The 19,318-nt window shown below is 40.9% G+C and overlaps 1 protein-coding gene across 1 annotated transcript in view; it reads right to left on the bottom strand.

Moving 5' to 3' along the window:
• The window catches only part of dntt (deoxynucleotidyltransferase, terminal), an 86,921-nt gene that overhangs the window by 50,583 nt on the left and 17,020 nt on the right, over positions 1 to 19,318 (bottom strand). Inside the window, exons 4-7 of the mRNA XM_056396024.1 lie at positions 15,398 to 15,568; positions 10,861 to 10,932; positions 10,532 to 10,655; positions 7,312 to 7,444 (exon numbers count right to left, since the gene is read on the bottom strand). Coding sequence (XP_056251999.1) covers positions 7,312 to 7,444; positions 10,532 to 10,655; positions 10,861 to 10,932; positions 15,398 to 15,568 — 500 coding nt within the window. The remainder of the gene's footprint in view (positions 1 to 7,311; positions 7,445 to 10,531; positions 10,656 to 10,860; positions 10,933 to 15,397; positions 15,569 to 19,318) is intronic.

Below are 19,318 nucleotides of genomic sequence, written 5' to 3'. Positions count from 1 at the left end.
ACTCAGCATACTGAGCAGTTGTTCCAGGAAGGCAGTGGGAGCACCATAACACCTGCTTCAATGGTAACATCATAACCTGAAAGATATTGGGAGTTTGCAACGAATCAGGCCAAAGTGATGTAACTGTATCAACCATCATGAACACATCACGATGGTTATAAAGTGCAGCTCTATGAACGGAAACACTCCAGCTGGACAGAGCGGTCCCTTCGTAGCCTGATCTATGATCTGTGAACAGCTGTGTGGCACAAGAATGAACAGGACTTTACATGTCGAGCCCATCACAACGGGGATTGACTTTTCAGCGAAGACACCTGTGGCAGCAACAGCTCACAAACCATTAAAGATATCCTGTACTACAGGGGGCAGCTTAGACAAATAGAAAGCAACAGAGTGGTAATGAGAGAAATCTCTGAACCAAAACACCTGAGGTGAAGCCTTCGTTCTCGTGCACATACAGGGGAAATGTTAGTCTGACAAGCCCAAGGCTGCAGATATGAATGGAGCCTTCAAGTCTCTGAATACAGCTGTCATACGTCCATAAGTGTACCTCAGGTAGCTAACCCTTGGCTGACGAACCAGCAGCTTGGCAAGCAACACTCTATGACCTTTCAAGAATAGAATGGAGTCTGTTCTGCAGGCTTCCTCAGGACAGTTCTCTGCCATACTATACATGTTGCTGACCCTCAAAGGTGAAAGCAAAGCTATACTGGCTATTAGGATGTAGGACTGTCCATCACTGTATCAAATTTAGAAATGGTTGATGAGTAGGCCAAATTGGAGTTAACATCAGGCACAGTGGGTGCTACAGGAAGAAGAACAGTATTAAAGGTCCCATATAGTATTAAGTAACCTGAGAGAGGAGATGCATATTAGGAAATGCAGGACAGAGGTCAAAGGCCATCTGTGGAATAGATAGTCTTGCTTGATGTTTATCACATCACCGAAAAGGGGGGAAATGTGGGAAGAATTTACTGACGGTATATGAATAATTTCTAATTCCCTGTTTAACTGGCTTTTGTAAGAACCCATAAGGACAGTTGTACCTTTGATGCCAGACTGTCCAGTTGCCTTCATTTTTACTAATGAACGTTTGGCAAAAATGACCATTAACTGCTAAACACATGGTGACAGCATTTTCTTGAAGCTTCATGAAATGTGAATTTCATCAACACTGTGTGCACAAGCAGCATCACCTGTCCTTGGAAGCGAATCTGTATTTGTACATTTGTGCTTTGAAGGAGCGAGAGGAGCTTATTTGATTGGCTTTCACTGAAGCCCACTCCATCTCCACCTGCTGATAATATATTCCTCCTACCAGCAACATATTCATCATGTTCCAGCCAGTTCTCCAGATTGGTCCATGCTGTGCCAGGATTGCACATGCTCACCTCCAGTCCAAACAATTACAAAAGCAGTTGGCCACACCCACGTGAGTCTACACAGTGCGCGCTTCTGCTTACACCCCGATTTACCAAAAAATATATTAAAGCTTGCAGACTTCAGTGGTTTAAGTTTCCTGTGAAGTCTCAATAATTCAAATGATCAAAGACACAAAGACGCGTGCCTCCCAGTTACGGGGGACTGAGTGGCTTTATTTATGGCTTGGTGTGCACAGCGTTTAAGCAAGATGACAAGAGAATTATGACAAACACATATAACTCAGGCAAGTGGAAACTGTTCCACAGTGTAAATATGACAGTGAATGTGTGTGTGTGTGTGTGTGTGTGTGTGTGTGTGTGTGTGTGTGGTGTGTGTGTGTGTGTGTGTGTGTGTAAGCCCTGTGATGGACTGGCCGCCTGTTGAAAGTGTTTCCATGCCTTTAACTCAGTGCATGCTCAAAGACAGGCTCCAGGATGACTCAAACAGCAGTCACATGGAACATTAAACAGCAACACTGATTATAACCCCCCCCCCCCCCCCCCCCCCCCCTAAAGCAGCCTCATATGGCAGGTTTTCCATCAGCCATGAAGGTGAGAGCAATGCTAACACAAAGACGCAACAAACACAAACGACCAGAGGTGAAGTTCCAGCCTCAAATGACAAAGGTTTCCTCTTCCAGGCCTCGCCTAAACCGGTGCTACCTGCCAAAAAGCCAGGCATCATTTCAAACCGATCATTACCCAACACCTACTCACTCACACACACACACACACACACTCACAAACAGTTATATGATAAACGATAGGCACAATCATACAGCACTGGTGTCACAGCTAATAACAAAAGGGATATGACAAGGGGGCGATATGTTCCAAAGAAGCCTCGGCAGCAGCGAGGCTCCGTGTTTGATCTCTCCTCGCCGCCTCTAACAAATGAGTGACGGCGGCAAGAGAGAGGAACATTAAAGGGATGGAGAGAGACATGAATGACTTGTGGGAAAGCTTCAAAGGTCACCATGGCTAATTCAAGGAGCAAGGAAGTATTAAAAAACAGCCATTAGAGCTCCACAAGGCATGATAATGTTAATGGTTAGCATTAGTGGCAGAGAGCATGTACCCCTGTGGCATTAACGGACTGAGTGCCTGGCTCACAGGTACACTCAGCAGATGCTGCTTTAGTCACAGTCATTTGCACTGTGACTGTATATAATTTATTCTCTTTCTAAAATAATAGGAGACGTGGGAGTACTCACTTTTACATTTGCATTAAATGAAGTGGTCTTCGTGTAGGAGTTTTGTGAAGAGTTTACACTTCTTCAATGAGTTGACTGGTAGTACAGAGCGATTTGAGAATGCATCACAGATTTCCATCTGCTGAATGCGCAGCTTTCCCCCAAAAACTCTTAACTGGCAAAGCTGAGACTCTACAACACTTCCAGCTTGTACAGTGCACTCAAGTTGTTGAGTGAATCTCACTGCTAGCCTCTGCTGCGCTGGCAAAACTCACTTGAGTGCACTGCATAAATGTGTGCCATGAATAGCAAAAAACCAAAGCGGGAAAGAGACAGAGGGATCATCAGCATAAATTCAGTTTACCTCCAATCAGCATTAAAAAAAAAACCAAACAACCTGATGTTATCGAAGCGTGGTTGCGAGTGAGAGGCTGACATGGGAATTCATGGTTAGTTGAGAAGACAGCTCCTTCTTGATTGCATCAGAGCGCTGGTATGTGTCGGGCCTGTGCAGATAGCTGCTCTAATTCAACCCCAGTCAGCGGATATTAGCCAACACCATGTCAGGCACATCCCCTCCTTCTTCTCTGCCTCTAATGCAGCACCTTCAGAGCACTGTTTTTATTTAGCATTAAGCATCCCTTCCTGGTCAGTGGGCATTAAGGCTCAGAAAGATTCAGCTGAAAATATTAGCTCTGATGGACTGAGCACGGTAACACCGCCGGAGTTTCTTTAAATTAAGTGCAACGCGGAGAGTGGGGCAGTAGATCTCTAAACACCTGGTGTGAATATAGCCGGTCTACTCTTTTATTGCGTGAGAGAAAACGTTCAATTATTAAATCTTTCTGCACAAATCCCATAAAATATACATGTGGTTATTTACAAGTGTTGTGTGGACGACACGTATGAATAATACAGACGTGGGAAGTGTTGCTGCAACTGGAAATTTCACAGAATGCATTCATCTGCAGGAGTACAGAGTTCAGCAGCAGTTAAGAGGGGCTATATGTGTGGAAGCAGCTATGTTTGTCACCGTGCATTTCACCTTCTAAGTGCAAAGTTTAATTCAACCATACGTCATTATCGGACAGCTTGCTTTTCCTCTTTCCCCTGTAAGCTGATAATAGAGTTAGTTTAAAAAATCACGACACCCCGAACCGAAGTGACAAGGATTACTTATCTCAGTTGCTGTTCCAGGGAAACAATGCAATGGACTCAGTCCCTGTTTGAGGATTTGAAAGCAGACACCATCGGCCCCCTCATCAGTGTCACTTTGAGTCTTATTCCAGACAATCTGATGTTAAATAAGATCCACAGCGGGGACTTGCCAGCTTCACACTGAAATAAATACAGTGCTCCACTGACACCACGTGAGCCTTTCACACACAGTGGTGATAGATGCTGTATTTTCAAGCCTAATCTATTTTTAATCCCCCCACCCAACAAAACCGCTTTAAGACTTGTCACCCGCCTTCCACAGCTGTCCTTTCAATAAGGCTAATGTCAGTGGCATCAACAAATCCTCGCCATGTTGTTTACCTCTGAAGTGGATGACAGCTTGAGTTTACATGAGCGCGACGCTTATTTCATGAAACTTTTCGGGAGCGGCGTTATTTCTTTGTGTATGTTATCCAGAGATGAAAGCTTTGTCAGAGCAGAGTACATCTATTTAAAGAGGTATATAGTATGTGCGTATCTCCGTTTTTGACAAGGGCTATCGGCTGGAAAGATAAAGTTAATAAGAGACTCTACATCACGCTGGAAATTATAGGTAATTAAATCGAGCTTTGACAGGACTTTAGAAGGGAACATTTTCAAATATGTCACACTGAAGAGAATTAGTGGGTTATTAGTGGTGCTGCTGGCATCTTGGAGAGCATATGCACTATTTTGGTGTAATGGGCCTTCTAACGCTTCCCGCTGCGTTTAAACCATGTCTGGAGAATCAGCTTTTCAACAAGATAAAGGTAAATTACTTACTTACTGACTTATAATGTACAAGTCATCATTCTTCAATTATAGCTCTGCATGATTCCAATTAGGCCTCACGTAATACTCCCCAAGCCTACACCAAATATGAGATGAAGTAAATGTGTGCTTCATCTCCCTGAGTTTGCCATAAAAGCTCTCTCACAGGCCCTTTACGCTTTGCAGCAGACTCCTGGCCCATAAATCTAGCGCTGTTCCTCCCCTTCATTCTTGATGTTAACTATCCATGATGCTCTAATCACTTTCCTCATCTCTTTTACCACATTTTCCCCCCGAGGAGGAGATATTTACATAATCAGATATCATTCCTGCTGTCATTTATTCTTTTGAAGATTAGAGATATTGGATTTTTTCTTCTTGTGCTGTTTGATACCATCTTTACTTGGGAAAGTTATGGACCTACAACCACAGAGACTAATTAAATAGACACCAGGATCTGGGCATTGAAGTGAGACTATGTAACTGTTGAGAGGAGAAATAACGCAAAATTTCCTCTTGGAAAAGTTCACAAGCAGTAAAAGGCACCTTTGCTCAGTTCAATACATTCAGGGGTTTTACTGCTATAATATTACTTGGTCTGGTTTGACCAGATGAGGAAGTTAGCTTCCACCAAAAAAGGAGAAATGTGATTCCCGGACACCTTGCAATTGTCAAATTAATTTTTTTTAGTGTTGTTACCGGGCTTGCTGACATGACCTACTGGTAAGTCCACTCTCTGAAATCCTCTGGTTTTGTTGAGAGGTGGAAAGTTGATGTAGAAATGGAGACTGGCGGCTTTTTAAACCGTAATGCTTTGTTTTGTATTTCTACCAAGCGGCAACCTCCAGGGATGAAAAATGAAGCCAACATGAAAGTGCCAAAAACAGTGCAGTTCTTTAAATGGCCACCAGAGGCTGGCTCCAAAAGTGAGTCAATCAATCAATCAGTCAACAGACTCCAATGTTAAAATGCCCAACTTTACAGCAGAAATAAACATGTTTACAGCCTGGTACAAAAAACGGTTTTAGACTCTATAGCTAATTTCCCCTTTCATGATAACTGTACAGGGGGTGAATTTTAATATAGCTCGTCCATTTGAATTCTTATTAAGGCTAAAAGTTCTGCATAATTGAGGGCATGGCCTCTTTGAGTGACAGGTTATTAAACAGACATGGAAAAAAAGTCTCGGCTCCACACACGAAAGCTATGGGTGACATTACCAAGGGTGCGTCCATCTTTATTTACAGTCTATGATTTCTTCACATGTGCCATGTGACTATGGGGGATTTGGAGTTTTTTTTTTTAAAGAACCCTTAGTAAGAGCTAAATTGAGCTAAATGACAAAGGTAATGAGTAATGTAATGAGCAAATGATTATATTTTTCAAGTTAATTATCCAACACTGGTCCCACATCCATATTACATGCTAATTATAAGCTAACTCTTTGAGTATGTAGTGTGTTCACACTGGAAAAGTAAAACTGTAGCTATTCATAGCCGTGAAAAAAATCTAAACTATTCATGGATGGTCGTGAAACGGCTCTAGAGACACTTCAGAAAACAAAAAATAACCATTGAAACTCTTAGCTTTCTCTTTGTAAGTTTAACTGGCAGCAACAATTTAAATTCAGTTTGATTCAGTACTGAACTCTAAATACTGTATCATTTCCTATTAGTATGAAACAGTCTTCTTGTACATGAATTGCAAACACAGTATAAAGTACCATGCATTTTAGTGTATAGTGTTAGTCCACTGCTATTCCACACTAAAACTAGTATGTAATATGGAATTGGGACAGAACTGATGAGACTTCTCCTCTTGTGTAGCTGTTATAGTAGCTTAGAATATTAGCATTTAGCATCATCATGTAGGCACAGTACAAGTTACTTTAAAAGTCAGCCTATGATAATTTTTTACCATCCTTTGCCAAACTGGACAGAAAAGTTAATCTTTCATAAGGTTTATGGGGGAAAAAAGAGATATCTCCCTGGCAACATGTAAAGCTCGAAGCCCAGCCGCTATTAAAGATCATCAGCTAAGCCGTGGCAGCTCTGCCACCCCTGCTAAGAGGCAAGCGCCTGTCCTTACTGGCAGACTGCTTTTGAATTATTTACTGCACACGCCACTGGTTATGGCTGGACTTTTACAACACCACAGAGCAGAGTTCTCCACACTTACTCAGGCACAAAACAGCGCACACAAAGAAAAAAAAAAAGGAACAGCGCAAAGGCGACAAAAGCGAGGAACCAGCTGTGAACAAATAGTAGTGCACAGTGGGTAGCTTAACAAGAGCACTCACCATTCACTCTGAGATTGGCAATGTAATGCATTTCAGCGTCTTAATGTAAATGCAAAAAACGTGTATGACCTGCGCTGTGCACTCAAGTTTCTATCTTTTATGTTCGAGAACAAAGAGAGTGTGATAATCAGCAGAGTTAAATGTCAAATAAATCAATTTTATCCACTAATTATTAACAACAGGATGCATTTAGGCACCAACAGCTCTAAGGCATCTACCAACACACACACACACACACACACACACTGAGCTGTGACAGTAGTTAGTATTAAGTGATAGCCACATGGGATTCAAGAAGAAGACTTCCTGAGACGTTTCTAACATCTTTGCATTTCCCTGTGCGTAACCAGAATCAGTTTAACAATAGTGGAGAAGGAAGTGTTCTTTCAAGCTTCATATCAACACTGAAAAGAGGAGACAAGTCCTGTACCTGCGAAAGCCACCTGTCAGAGCTATTACGGCGTCCAGTGTGATCGCATGGACAGCTTCGTCAATAATGTTCCCCAGGGCCCGGGCCTCTGCTTTACTGACAGCCCTGGAGATGTCTTCATAATGCAGAAAACCTGCAGGGAAAAGACCACGTGGTTATTAGTCTGGCAGTCAGCCATCAATCACAGCCATTTGCTCTGGGGAAGTGGGGAGTCAGGGTGAATTAAAAGTAAGGTAAAATGTGATGTGCTGGCTCCTGCAGTCACAAGAGGATTACACTGAGACTGAGCTAAATTATGACTGATGGATTGATGGGTATCTTGTTGATTTCATGGATCTCACTTTGTATTTTCGCTTCTTCTTTTCTTCGCTACATAAAAAGCATCAATTCCCTTTTTTTTTACCCTTACAACAGACGGAGCTACAACATCAATTAATAAAGAAGAAATGTAATGATGTTTCTGTCTGTGCTGCAGTAAAATGAATAAGATAATTCATGTTTCTGCTATTTCAAGATTTACAGAACACGGTGGCGAGATCAGGGTTCAAACACATTTTCCACGTCAAAAACTGGCATTATTTCTCTGCACGGAGCGCAGACCGCAGTGTTCCCAGTGATGGATTGTGACCAGTTTGATGAAGATGTCTGTCAGTATAATACATTATCAGATGGAGCTTCCACTGAATGGGACCCAGTAAGCAGTGTAATATCATGTTTGAATTACTGCCTCATGCGGCGCCACAGTACGGCGTGAGCATCCAGTAACATTCTGAGCAGCAGAGAAATGATGCAGACAAATGAAAAGCTGCATATCAGTGTTTCCCCTTTGAGACATTTAACCATGTATGTTAAACGCTCTGTGGGATTTCTATCTCTGGCAGCAACTCAAGCCGATGTTATCTGCATGTCTGGCTGCTCTTGAGTCGCTGTATTTTTGTTCACTCAGCTGTTCCTTTCAGATTTGAGCATTGCATCACCCCAGAGAAAAATATGCTCTAAACTAAAACTTCTTGTTCTGCACTTGCTTCAGTTTCCTTCCTGAACCAATTCCATATTTGATTGTTTTTAAGCCAGGCTAGTGGCATGGCTCTATTACTTTTGCCCGGACATGGTCATGCTCTCCGGAAGATGGTTTCTAGGTTTCTAGTGCCATCACCACGGCGTAGTAGTAAGTTGTGATCTTGATCTAATAATCTTGTCAAATATCTTCAAAATGAACAACATTATTTAATGACATGACAATAACCGTGGGATTTAGAGACTTTAACCGTGTTGCCCCTTGCCTCTGGAATTCACTTCCATAACACATCTGTAATACTGATTCTCTTCCTATCTAAATCCCACTTTAAAACACATCTAATCAAACTTGCCTATTCTATTTCATTCCATCACTAGCATCAAATACAATTGTATTTATTATTAATTAATATTTATTCTAATTTATTTTGTATTTCATGCCTTGTACTTTCTATTTTATTTCTTCTACTGTGTGCTGTAAGATGTCGTTGAGTGCCTTGACTATAAATAAAATGTATTATCATTATTATTTTTATTATTCATCCTCAGCTTCAGCTTCACTTTGTGCTAATTACCATATGTGCAACACGGAACATGGACAACATGGGTAACAGTGATAAACACTGATGAAAACACAGATGATGTTTTAACCCTGCGGAAACGACGGCCAGTATCATAATAATATGATTAAATGTTAGGAAACAAGATCAAGACTCAACAGCCATGAGAGCAGCTCTGTGAGGCTGTACTGCACAGCACAGCAGCGCTTTGAGCTAAATGCTAACATTTGCTAATTAGAGAGAGTACAAAGCACAGCTGAGACTGCTGGGAATCTCATTAGTTTTTCTGATATTTGGTCATAAACCAAATTATTGGACACAGTTAAACTCTGACTTAATGATGGTGTTAGATTCAAAGTCAAAATTCATTACAACTCATCATGAGGGGGGACATGTGCTGTAATGTAGGCAGCAAAACATTCATTATTTGTGGAGACATTGCACTGAAAATAAATGTCAACCTCATGGTGGCACTAGAGTTCACCAAAGTCAGCAGAATGCATCTTCCGGGGAGCACGAACGCCCGACCACGATGTTGAGTTGTTTACCAGGATGGAGGAAAAACTTTGACCTTCTGGTGGTGCTACAGGAAAAGTCAGGGCATCATCAAAGTCAATAAGCTTCATCTTCTAGGGGACCATAAATGTCTGTACCAAATGTCATCACAATCCATCCAATAGTTGCTGAGATATTTCAGCCTGGACCAAAGTGCTCGACTGACAGAACGACTGACACTGACATCCCCCGAGCCGAAATAAAGAAAAGAAAATTGGTGCTGTGTTTCTTACGTCCTCCGGCTCCTTTCTTACACTTTTTCTCATCCAACTGTAGAAAACATCACAAAATCTGTGTGACTCAACATGATGACCATCCTCACATAAACTATGCAATACTGCCATGTGCATCACTTAACCCTTCTGATATAAGGTTACCAAAGGCCTTTAATCTGACGCTACCCTGTGGATAATTGTTATATTTACTTCACCTAAGGATCAAAAACAGCAAAAGATTTAAAACAAATTTTAGATATGAGTTTTTAATAATCTAACAATTTGTTTCTGTTTCTCTTTAAATGAGCAATACAGCTCGAGAGGCTGGACAATCTAAGCAAACGTGTTTTAGCAGTAACTTACCTAAATAGCAATAGAAAAGTAATGAATGGCCAAAAAAATGAACCAAACTTTTCTCCACACGCACCGATAACATGTCAAACAAATCATAACTTTTCCACTGTAAGTCAGCAGCCTCGCATGCTCTTTGATTTCACAGCCCTCTCTGACCAGCTGATTGATGAGCGCTTGTTCCACAGCAAGCATTCCCCCTCACAGTCACTATTCATTGATTTTTATTAAAAATACTCCTGCTGCCTTTTGCATTGTGTTTTCACTGTAAACTCCCTGCTGGTCACATCTCCTCTCGCTTTAGAGAAAACACATTACAGCTAGAGCCTCACATAAGAAAACCTCCTGTGGGACAAAAGAGGGACAAAAAAAAAAAAAAAAAAGCCTCAAATGATATGCAGGCCTCCTCTGGAGAAATATAACGATTAGGCCTTTGAGTCTTTCTTGGAAGCAAAACTCGAGTTGTATTTTTCAGTACGGTAATTTGAATGGCAGAGTGGAGACGATGAGATGTTGATGTACCAGTTTGTTGCATCCGGTTTAGTTGAATGCTGGGCTCTGTGAGAACGTCGCTGAATGAGCGCAGCCCTCTGCGGTACCACTTCTCAGCCGTCTTAGGTCCAACCCCAAACACACTCGTGAACAGCTGGCAGGAAACGAGGTAAGGACGTAATCAAGCAGACATGCTCTGAAATGACAGGCTCTTCTCAGAAGAGGTTAGCATTCAAAGTTTTGAAGTGCGCCATGTCCTTAAGAGATAGCGGATGCAAAATCGTTTTCACAGACATTTTTGGAGGCAGCAGAATGGAGAAAGCACATGAACGATTGGAGTTGTTTTTCATTCTACTGACCTTTAGTGTTTGATACCTTTCATCAGAGAGTATTTTCTCAACTTCAAACGAGCGGCCATGTCGAAGGATCTCCTGCAAAACATAAAAGTAGATGGCATTATTAAAAGGAAAACACCACTGGTGTCAGTATCGGCATGTTTTCCTCTCGGTTTATGTTCCATCAGCTATTAACAAATGGCCCCAAATTGCTGCACATTTGCAAACAGTTTCCACTTAAATCAGGTGTCCTCATTTCATTTCTTTTCAGGAAATAATGACTTTGTTGTTGTGAAACCTGGGATTAACACCGATTTTATGGCATTCATAAAAAGCCCAAGGTAATATTTTCCCCAGCTTCTATTGTTTCCTCTGAAACAACTTTGCTCTGCGTTTAATTGTCTGCCTGTTCTCAGCAGAGCACCAGTAATTTGCTGGTCACATTTTAACTGTCTTCATTATGTGAAGGCGTAAAATCAGACAGCAGTTATCCGGTTAATATCGACCATCTTCCGCGGGGAAAATTGTAAAAGTTGTTAGTGTTGGAAATGAGCCCTGCGTGTTGTGCGGTTTACAAGCAGCAAGCTTATGCATTTTAAGCCCGTGCGTGACGGGATGACATCCAGCTTCAATGAACCAGTGAACCCGATCCACAATGTGAGTACAGTGCAGTTTAAAGCAGCCTTCACTGCTCAATGATGCATCCACCCGTCCACCTCTGCTTTTCAACCCTCAAGCTAAGTCCAACCTCAAACACAAGGATAATGCTTCAACACACTCCCTGCTCCGGGGAAGACACACTCCGTCACATGCACAACGCCTCTCTCTCTCTCTCTCTCACACACACACACACGCACAGAAAACACATACTGACTATTCATCCCCAACCCTGCCTCAGTGCTCCCAGACTTTCATGTCAGTAGGTTTATATCTTTTCTCCACTTTGGATGTTCAGTCAGCGGCGAGCGGTTCAGTCGCTGCTGACAGAGTGTCACTCCGATGTTCAAAGGCACATCAAGTGTTTTGTTTTTACTCTGTTTGGTTTCACTTTGTTTTTCGTGTCATGTCATTTTCTTGTTTTGAGCCGAGATCTGTTCAGAGACAACGTAGTGGAAAAAAAAAAAAAAAACTTCCACCGCTGGGCGCACGTCTGAGTCATGTAAGAAGAACAAGAGGGAGAGGTCAGTCGCAGGCAGTCTAATTTGGCCTCTGTGGTACAATTATGTTATTTTGTTTAATGCATCAGTGCTGAGAGATTTGACAGATTTTGAAAGTTGCTCATAGTGTGTACGTTAGGTTTAATGTGTCAGTGAGTTGGACTGCAGAGCTCACCTACAGGGATTCGGCGTTCTCTCCGAGCAAACATTTTTCGACACTTCCTCTGACAACCTGCCATGATTTCTGCCCCGAGCACGACTGTAGGTGATGGGATGATTGCCAAGTGATCCAATAAGACTTTTTTTTCCCTTTTTTTTTCCCCCTTAAAAGAGAAGGTAAATTTGTGTGATGCCTGTCAGTGTGTGCGCTCATGTGTGAGCATCTGTGTGGCAAGTTTTCTTAGCGCGTCTCTCTAGGACTCGGGATTTCAAAACCATTCTTGATATCTTGCTGAAAGATTGAATTTTTTTTTTAACCCTCAATACCTCACAGCAAATGTGTTCTGCAATATGTTCCACTTCAGTGTCCACGAAGCATATTTGTTCGGATTGTTAATGTTAGAAGAAGAAAGATTCAGGTACATTCTTCTTGACAGTGCACAGAAACAATCAGAGACAAATTTAAAGGAATTCTCCAGCAAAAACCTTTGTTTTGAAATATCCCCTGTAGACTCGAGCTGGTCTCTCTATCAGAGCAAAAATGTGTCAAAAAAACCTGAACTCAGTATATAAAGTTTTGATGTTTTTTGCAACTGCACTTGAAGATACATTCAAACTTCTTGCAATTTCCCGACTGACTGACCTTCATGTCTTAAAGTCACGATGGACGTGGTTTCTCTGTTCTTATTTGAGCAGTTCTTGACATCATATGGATTAGTACAGTTGTCCAATAGGGCTGTTTACTGTGTACCAACATTTCAAAGACACAACACAACTGATGGTCTCAAGCAAATTAAGAAGGCAGGAAATTCCACCAATTAACTTTTGACGAGACACATCTGTTAATTGAAAAGCATTCCAGGCAACTGCCTCAGGAAGCTGCTTAAGATCATCACAATATTGTGCGAAAGAAACACCTATGAATGGGTAGGTGTGTCCAAACTTTTGACTGGTACTCTACATTGATGAACGATGGTGTTATTGTATGTTTTTCTTATTGTCAACAAGTATATGGTGAATATGTTCCCAACAGCCATCACTTCAGTTGGAAAACCGGTTAGCATCTTAGCGCTTCCGGTTGTCTCCCTTTTTTTGAATGGGTTTTTGTGGTTCACACAAGCTCAAGACACGTCCATGTTTTATTCTACGACATAAAATGCATCAGTAAATTACCCCAGTTGTGATTTCTTTAAGTTCTTACATCTCTTAAAAAGGCCAGTTGCTAACAAGTGGTTAAATGAGACTACAGAGGTTGTCGGGGACATTAAACATCATCAAGCTGAAAACAAAAACCGATCTACTCACCAGTCCACCTTTACAGCCTCGTTGTGTTTATACTCCCACTTTTGCAAACTATCACTAACTCTGTAAGAAGGAAGGCTTTTATAGAAAAGGTCAGAGCTAAATCAAACTACAAGTTGGAAGTTTAGTGGTGGTGACGTTAAGTCATGTGACTGTGGTGGAGTTTGTTTATAGCCTAACATTAGCTTTTTACCTCTGGCAATGGTATAGGCTTCATACATCATAAAAGTGGTTCATTTTTGATTGTGATTATCCTGCTGAACGAAACATGTACGTGTTCATAAACTTTTGTTTGACACAGTTTATTTTCTGCAGTAATCCAAAAGCTAACGTAAAAACCCATTGGCTTTTTGTCAAGGAGCCAGGGTGATGCTAACTTCCGAGTAGGCCTTCAAAAATACGTCATCCCTGCAGCACTCTATCTATGTACCACTCCAGTGTCACACTAATTGCCTCCTTATAGCTCTGACGTCCACTGAATGCGTATTATTTAAAGAATAATACCGGTGTTATTCTGTGTTTTTCTTATAGTCACAAAAAGTTATTTTCATTTTTAAATAAGGTCAGTAATTTCCTGCCAGGCACTGTAGTTTTTAGCACGTTACTCAAACAAGGCTAAACGCTACATTTGTTCAGAACTATTTCAGTATCAGTAAGCGGGCCCTTCATGTGTGCTGTTTTCCAGCAGGATGGTGACCTTTTGACTTTTATCTTCATGGGCTTGCTCTTATTTGAATAGTAGTTGTTCATCGCATCTTTCCTTATAAACTTAAAGAAAAGGGTCAAATGTTTGCGATGTATGTGCATGTGCATCACACCTTTTCCTTTGTTCCATGCATCTCTAAAACAAGAGCAGGGAGCAACTGTCCGAGACAAAATACAGCTGCTGCTTTTTAAAATGCCTTCCTCTCTCTCTTTGACAGTTTCACTTTAAGTGGAAGTACATCTGCTGTTACTCTGGCAGCTATTCATTTATCTTTGACTTAGATCATAACCCCGAATTTACAAGAGTCAGATATTGGTCATTTATATAATGCAGCACTAAATCACCCCTCGACATATTGCTGAATGTTAATATGTATATTAATAATATTTACAGTAGTTTCACAGAACTGAAATACAATTTGACAGCAACACCATTCTGCAAAAAGAGATTGCAAAATAATTATAACTTCATAGGCTTTTATAGTTTATTGGTGGCAGATAGCTACACTCTTCATGTGCTGTGTTTCTGTTACTCTTGCAACCAGCTAGCAAAAACGTATTAGCTTTCACGTACGTTATACAATTCAAATGTTCAGAAGCTAACGACCTAACTATCTAATCAAGCGTGTTACCATGAGGCGGTTAAGTTGTTCTTTGCAGCAATATCAAATGTGTGTATACCTTAAATTAGAAAGTGGCCAGGGTTACTGTTTTATAGTGGAGTTAGTCAGTTCTCTCAGTGTTGGTGCACTTCATATAAATCAGTAATAAAAGTCCATAAAGGTCATGGTTTACTGCAGCATTAATTTTGACTGTTTCAGTTCATCAATCACATCTCCTATATTTAGCAGTGCTGCTGGCCGTTCTCCAATGCATTTTCCAAAGTCTTTAGACCGACTTCCTACCTCCAAGGCAGACACTGATTTTAGATCATTTCACAACAGTTTGAAAATCATGTTTAAGAGACCTGAAAGTCATATGGTGATAGATGTGATCCATCACAAATAGACATTACATCATGTATTGTTTGGAAGCAGGGACTGATTTGAACACTTGGAAATTTGAGAGGCAGCGTCTGAAAACTTTACAGTCACAAGCTTCTGTATGTTGTCAGAAAATCAAACCCAGAAGACTAAAAATGTTTGCTGTCCTGTGGATTTAGCACGGCCGCCCAAACTGACAAACTAACACAGATGAATTGGCTGTCAGCTGGACTCTGAGTGGACTCTCGGCCTTACCTCTATGAGTTCCTTAGTATGTTCCCCCAGGCAGGGCAGATCCTGGGTGTCCCCCAGACTCCGCACCTCAAAGGTCAGACTCTTCAGGACAGATCCGGCTCTCCTGAACGCCAGACACGGACCCTCGATCTCGTTGAATTCATAGCTCTCTGCCAAAACTTCAAACGCTTCCTATGGTGAGAGGCAGGCGAGGACAGGTGAAGGGAGGTAGAAATAATGTAGGAGAGCAGCTAAGATAGCAAAAATACAGATTTTCACTCGTATGTTAAATAAGGCGGGCTTACTGTATTTACACAAAGGAAGAGAAAACCAGGGGAGTAAGAGACCAATGGAAAATGTGTCAGGTGTGCATTCACATGTGAGATGCACTGAACCAGACAGGAAACCAGACAGAGTACTGAACTCCCTCCAGTTCCTTCCTCCCTCCCCTGTCAACCCTCTCTGTCCCTGTCCCTGTCCCTGTCCCTGTCCCTGTCGCTGTCACTGTACAGCAGGACCTGCTGCATGTTGGTTTCTTCTGGATGACCGGACAGAGACATTAGAGGCCGGTGAACACCAGATTGGAATCTGTCATTTTCCACTTGTTCACAACAGGCTGCCCACAGGGACAGCCACTGACTTTACCTTTACAAACCCTCAAACACTGAATGAAGGAATCTACTGTAGAGAACATAACTGTAGAGCACAACTCTGCTAAGACCATACACGCCTCTTTTTGTTAATTCTAAAGTTGTTTATTAAAAGCTGTGCTGCAATCATAGTGAAAAATGAATTGAATTGTCCTCCAACTCTGCAGTTCACAATCAGCTCTACGAACTCACTGTCTTGGTTCACGCTCATCACTCTCGTAGTTACTCTGTAACAGCACTGTAAAAAATTCATTGTATGCCGGTGAACACAACAATTTACATTTTCACCAATGACAATTTTGGGGCTGCAACTATTAGCTGGATCGATTAGTTGACAGTTGCTTTTAAATCTTATGAACTAAACATGCATCAATTGATAAAAAAACACCATTAGGAGATAACATGTCCATGTTGTATTCACAGCTCAGTTGTATATTGTTGTATTTACAGTCAGACCCCATGACAACTGAAATATGGAAATGTATTCATGATACTGATACTATAGCACTGTCAACAGACAAACTGCGATCCAGTTTTGTAGCATCACTCTTAAAGGAGCTAACTGTAAGTTTTGCTATTGCTACATAGGCAGCATTATCATAAACAACTGTTTACTTGCTAGTCTAGAAAAAAAAACCGCTGTGTGCTGAGCTCAGCATCAAACTAACTACTCCTTTACCCACCAACAGCAATCTCCAGCGGTGGAAAGCAACTCTTTTGCAGCCGTTTTGTCACAATCTAATACCAACAAGTCACTGTAGAGTCCAGTCTGCCTGAATGGCACTGCTTTGAGGGCGTATTGTAACCACTTGTCTTGCAAATGCAATGATGCTCTTCGCATTAACAGCTGTTTACTTACCAGTCTTGTTAATGTTGGCTATGTAGAAATAGCAAAACTTACAAATAGCTCCTTGAATGGATGTGTGTGAGTCATATAGATTTACTTTTAATTGCACTGTGCATTCAGGAATTATGGCAATTTATAATTTTATCTTAGCATTTATAGAGCTAAAAACAAATGAATTGACTTTTTTGGGGTCAAAATCTATTATGTAGTAAATTTGGTAAAGACTGGACTTAATATTGCCATGAGGAAAAGAGAACCGATATAATAAAATATTTCCGACGTTTCATTGTTTAAGAGTTATAAGTAAAACTCTATTAAGTGCTTAATAAATGGTCACATGATCCTCACTAAATCCTACTTCTAGTTACCAGAACTAGGAGGGTCAACATCATTTGCATTTAAAGTTTATTGTTATTGCAGAGAAAATCACTTCATGGGACAACTCCACTGTCACACTTTCTAATATTGGTATGCAGCTGAATAGTTGGCGCCGTGTTCAGCTGGACCACTTCACGGTTTGCTGCTGCTCAAGTGATGAGCTACTGTTGCAGAACCAAACATGTCACCACAGAAGAGCTGGATCATCAGTGTAGCCACTCATTAGCTAAACAGGTAATATGTTTATGTCGGTTATGACAAAGTGTTTCAAATGAGGTTTCTGTCTGAATGTCTCTGGGATGGAGCAGGTTGGTGCAGGGAGGAATGAAGAGCTGTAGGTGGGTTTTGTCTCTGCAATATGAGAACTCCATCACTGCCAACACCACCTTCCTGAATGAAACAAACTGGTTTTCATTGAAGCAAGAAGATGGAATTCTTACTTATATAAGGTGCCAGGTGTAGTTTCTTCAGTTTAAACACATAAAAAAAAAAACATTAACAACAATTAGGGAGAAAAATTACAGTTTTTGAACATTTACTCAAACTGCTCAAAAAAAAAAAAAAAATTGCGCAGCACGTCTAAAATATCATGGAAAAGAGTATTTGTACAATTATCACATTTCACTCATTAATATAAGCACATAACTCAAAATGCTAATGTGTCACTGCATGAAAATGTATTCTTGCCAAACCCCTAAGCATTTAGTGTTATGTGCTTCTCTAAATGAGAGAAATGTGATAATTGAATTTTGTGTTGATGTGCTATCTCACTATGTCGTTTTAATTTGGTGTGTTTTTACTCTGTACGCCTCCTTCAAAAATTCTACCCCAACCCACAAGTTTCATTATTAACCTCAAAGATGAAGTTGCTTCTTGCCATGTGTTGAATTTTTACAAACCCAGTATTGATAAAGCAATTTCTTCTTTCTTTCTACCTTTTTCAACCTATTCAAATTCTGTGTGCGGAGTATTATGTCTGTTCAGTCCATTTCCATGCATCAACAATAATGATGAAGGAGGTCTGATGCTGTGCGAAGCTGCTCCTTCGATAAAATGAAGTTTTTGTGCAACAAAGAATGCTCAGAAGCAAAGCCACCTGTTCTCACTACAAAGGGTCAAACTGAAAGAGTTGAATTAAGTGGCAGCCATCAAAAGAGCCAGACCCACATGAAAGAGGCCTCTGACAAAACAGCAATGAATTTATTGATGTTATTTTCAGAGTTCAACTGAATGCTAACTTAAATTGCTTCAAAGCAACCTTATAGCAACAGTATACCACCAGCTTGCAGCTAATGCTTTTGCAAATTATTAACACATGAAACAGGTGTCATGATATAGTGCACTGAAAGACAAAGGTTGTGAAAGGTTGTGAACATGTTGTAATTACTGGAAAGCCACTGTGTGTTGTTGAAAACCTAGTGGAGCAATAAAGAAACATTGCAAGAAGCTCTCCTGCAAATATTGTATGTAAATCGAACTGATTCGTTTTTACAGCTCAGCAGCAGGTAACAAGAAGCAAGAGGAATAAGAAGAAGAAGAAGAAGCAACAACATGGGCATCGTACTTATGTCTTCATTTTCCAGCACTCACTGAATATAAATCTAAGGGACAGGTTAGGCTTGACAAGAACTAGTGTCATGTGTTGTCCGTTCACGTCCAGAGGTAAAAGTGTTTATAGCTGTTCCGAATGGACACTTTCAAACTCAGATCATCAAAAAGAGGTGAGATATGATAATTGATAAAAAATAAATAAATAAAAAATAAATATGGAGATAACAGTACACACTTTCAGGTTCTCCTACAAGGCATTCATAGTGTTGCACTTGTTTACAGTATATTCACAAAAAGTGACAGAAACAGTTTGAGAGGGAAGTTGCATCACTGCATGAACTGGCCGTGAATGTTGAAACTGTCAGATTCAGCCCCCTCATGTTGGAGAGAAAGGTGTGGGGAAAGGGCATCTCAGACACTGTTAAGCCACCTGACAAGAACTACAAGAGTATACTGATGCCTGAAAAGAGTAATCCACAAATTTAGCAACATCGTCACACTCACGATGGATGATGT

The sequence above is a fragment of the Seriola aureovittata genome, chromosome 14 (genome assembly GCF_021018895.1).
Source record: "Seriola aureovittata isolate HTS-2021-v1 ecotype China chromosome 14, ASM2101889v1, whole genome shotgun sequence".
NCBI lineage: Eukaryota > Metazoa > Chordata > Actinopteri > Carangiformes > Carangidae > Seriola > Seriola aureovittata.
This window is presented reverse-complemented; position numbering and strand designations above follow the sequence as displayed.